This window comes from Oryzias melastigma, linkage group LG19 (genome assembly GCF_002922805.2).
Source record: "Oryzias melastigma strain HK-1 linkage group LG19, ASM292280v2, whole genome shotgun sequence".
NCBI classification, from domain to species: domain Eukaryota; kingdom Metazoa; phylum Chordata; class Actinopteri; order Beloniformes; family Adrianichthyidae; genus Oryzias; species Oryzias melastigma.
Genome location: NC_050530.1, coordinates 9,571,514 through 9,575,249, shown reverse-complemented (window position 1 = coordinate 9,575,249; position 3,736 = coordinate 9,571,514). Strand labels below are relative to the sequence as shown.

Here is a 3,736-nt window from a genome sequence, read left to right as displayed (position 1 = left end):
GATTAAAAAAAAAAAAAAAAGCAGGTTAGAACATTACAACTACCTATTTATGCTTTTTTATTTAAATTAAAAATTGGTGCTTCAGGAGAAAAGCTACTTGTGTCAGGTAAAAGTACAAAAAAAACTTTGTCACATGATTAATATGGATCTGGAAAGATTGACATAAATAAATAATCTTTAAACCCTAAACATTTTTAATATTTAACAACACAATTAATTTTACTTCCTTGCAATATTTTTAAACATCTGTATTGTCATAAACACATAGATTTTGACAAATAATGATCCAGAGGAGGACAACTATCCCGAGTTAGATTTTACCAACTCTATTTTATGCTAATGCTTCATTTATTGCAACAAAACTATAAAAGTTGGAGTAAAAAGTGAACAAGAAGAATTTGAAAAGCTTTGCGACGTACATCCCCAGCTGTCGTCCGGATGAGGAGCAGTGTAGGTTCATGGCCCTCACAGTGGGCGTAAAATCTAGAGGAAAAAGGCAAAACAAACTTAAGTTTTTTCTAAAAACGGAGTATTTTCTAAAAGACAAAACTATCAGGAGTGACTAAAACTCATTGGTAGAATTCATCATAGGCAGCAGAATGCTAGAAGGGATACCTATTGATGCTGCAACCATGGGTGGATGTGGTGAAGAGCAGCTCCGGTTGGCACAAGGCAAAGCGCTCAGGAATCCACGACCAGATGTCGTGCATCTCCTTGGCACTGACGATCTCCGAGGAGAAGGTTTCAGGGTTAAGAGCCAGCTGCACATTACGCCTGTAGATATGTTGTATTTTAGGAATCTAGTGTCACCAACTTCATATTGGAAGCTCAGTCAAACAATTTATATGAAAGCTATACTTGAAAGATAGAGACAGAACCCACCTAGAACTGTGAAAGAACCATTGTGTTGAGAACAGCAGTGAAGATGGAGAAAAGAGTGGAAAACAAACAAAAAAACAATCCACAAAAGACTGTAAGAGGAGAATGAAACAACATGGAAACATAAAAACACACAGACGTTTTTGCTATGGCCAGATTTCAGGGCTGTAAACATTCTGAGTACACTGCAGTTATTTTAGGTCCACAGTATCTTCAATTTTGCTCAAGAATGTTCACTAAAGACTTTTGGCTACACAAACTAAATCAAATTAAGGAGATATGACACAGACAATGGGAGATTTGTTTAGGCTCAAACCTAAAAAAATGCAAACTAAAAAAAAAAGAACATAATTATTATTTTTTTTTTTACAGTACAAGTTGAACTTTATACCTTTTCTGTTTGACCGTGATGCCTTTCTGCTGCAGGGACTTCTCGTTGGTGAGCTGCAGCAGTGTGATCTCTTTTCGGCTGAACAGGCGAATGGAGAAAGACTTCTCCAGCAGCTTGTCGGGAGTTACAGTGGAGGCAATGCCCTTGATAAAAGCCTGGATATCGGCCCTAATCTTTCCTGAATCCAGCTGCTGTTGGTTTCCCGGCCCGCCCTGACCCCCTACTTTATGCTTGCGATAGAACTTCAGCAGAGCAATAGCCACGCGGTACAAAACCTTGTAGCCTTCTACCAGGTAGACGTCTAAGACTCGGACCACGTGGCTAAAAGGGAGGTCGCCGAGCACCCAGCGCTGCCAGTCGGCGTAGACCTCCATGACGTCCTTGGCGGTAGCGACGATGAGTTTGTGTGCGGGGGCGCAGTACTTGTTCGCCAGGTCGCCGAAGGTCATGCAGCTAGACTCGTAGCCTAAGAAAGTCTGATCCAGCAGCCGCTTGCCTGGCTCGTTGCAGGCCAGGATGCGGCTGACGTGCTCAAAGCACTGAGCTTCATCCGCGCTGAAGTGAAGCAGCAATGAAGTGACAGCTGGAAGGGACGGGCAGTGGGAGATATCTGGGAACTGCCCGGCTATGCAGTTAATGATCCGATGAGCCGAGGCCACGGCGTCCGTCTTCAGACAGTAACGTGGAACTGGATTCCCATCTACAAACTCCGGCAGAGGAATGTGGGTGGAGGGCTTCTTGTTGGCCGCATCGCCAATAAGATCACGATAGACCTCTGCATCTGGAGTGACTGTGCGACAGGGAATGGCTTTGATGAGCTGTTGGTATACCTGCGCTCGCAGTTTGTGGTTCTTAGCCCAGTAACCTTGGCGTGCCATCTGTTTGAACTCCTTCAGGTCCTTACAGTCCACGTTTGAGGGCCCACTGCTCTTGGCCAGGTCCCCCATCTGGGTCCAGTCCACAAAGCTGCCATAGTCTTCCTCAGCCATAGTGTAGGACACTTTCAGGACTGCCCGGGTGGCAAATGTGGAGGTCTGCTCCGAGGTACTAACCTATCCTCCACAGAACAGCGTGTTGATTAGCTTCCCATAATGTTTCCTAAAAAACAGACAAGAATGTTTGTAAAGACTCATTCATTCTAGGTTGTTCCAAAGCAGTTAAAGTTTTAAAAAGAGTCATTTGAATCTAGTTTTGAAAGTTTAAGATGTTTTGCTTCTCAATTCAGATTTGAGAAAGTCTTTTGGATAAGAGGTAAAACATCTCCAGGTGATCATTTTTAAAACTTTGACGTAAAACCTCATGATTTTCAAAGATAATTAAAAATAATATGGATCTGTTAAGAATAGAGACGTTTAATTTCACCCAGCATCATCACATTGGAAGAGTTCCTCAAAACTACATTAAGAGTTCTCTTCCGCCTAAAATACAACAATTTCAATCATCACAAGATTATGGAACCAAAAGAACAGAACCAATACTGCTTGTACACAGAGGCTCATAATGTAGATGTGTCTCCAATTTGTTTCCAACCCAAAATCGACTGTCCACTAAGCACAAATCCATCTCCTTTTGATCACCATTTTGTCAATTTTTCACCCTTCTCATCTTCACAAGCATTTTAACACACTCATAATGATAGTGATGAAGTCATTTTTCACTTCACAAGATATTAAACAAGTCACATGACAATGGATCACATGCAACTCACTGGAAATGACTGTCATAAAAACATTAGTTTGTTTCGTATTGCTTCAGATGAGTCACAAGGAGGGTAGAGGTTTATGCAACGCTTATTTTCTGGCCCATTTACATTTTTCTTTTAAATGTATCAACACCAACTAATCAAAAAAGAAAAGGAAAATTAAAGGTAAGGTAAAGGAAATGTAGCTAGTAAGGATAATTCTTCTATAATTGCCAACACAATAAATGAATACATGTTTATTGAAAGAGCGTAGAAACCTTTAGATCATAAACCATTCTGGTAAAAGTCACCCAAAATACTAAGAAATAAGTTGTTAAATTTAAGTAAGTGTGTTGTGACAATATACGAGATGGCTCATGTGAGGCTGTTTATGGTTGTAGTAGGCGTGAGGGGTTCAAAGACTGATGAGATAGACTGCTCTGCGATGACAAGGTTAGATTATTTTCACACATAAATCCATTCATTTTGATATAAAAAGATATTGAATTAATGGAATCAAATACACTCACACACCATGAAGTTATGTCTCAAGATTTCTCTAATGCTCTTAAGCAATGAGAACATAAAAAAGACCAAATAAACTTTAAGTTCGATTTCCATTAAAAGTAAATTTAGATTAAATTATTTACAAAAAGTTAAATTGTGCAGATTATATTAAACACACTTAAAATTATGTAGGCAGTATATTTAGGCCGGAAATTATTTCATGGTAAAACTTTTCTGTAAGATATATTGGAGATTTCTTATTAAATGTAATATATCTG

At 39.6% G+C, this 3,736-nt stretch overlaps 1 protein-coding gene across 1 annotated transcript in view; it reads right to left on the bottom strand.

Annotated features, from left to right (window-relative positions):
• tbc1d24 (TBC1 domain family, member 24) overlaps positions 1–3,736 on the bottom strand; it is a 7,594-nt gene that overhangs the window by 2,095 nt on the left and 1,763 nt on the right. The window contains exons 2-5 of the mRNA XM_024285528.2: positions 1,271–2,368; positions 616–774; positions 419–483; positions 1–6 (exon numbers count right to left, since the gene is read on the bottom strand). The exon at positions 1–6 is cut by the window's left edge and continues 89 nt beyond it. Of these exons, the coding sequence (XP_024141296.1) occupies positions 1–6; positions 419–483; positions 616–774; positions 1,271–2,259 (1,219 nt within the window). The 5' untranslated portion in view covers positions 2,260–2,368. The remainder of the gene's footprint in view (positions 7–418; positions 484–615; positions 775–1,270; positions 2,369–3,736) is intronic.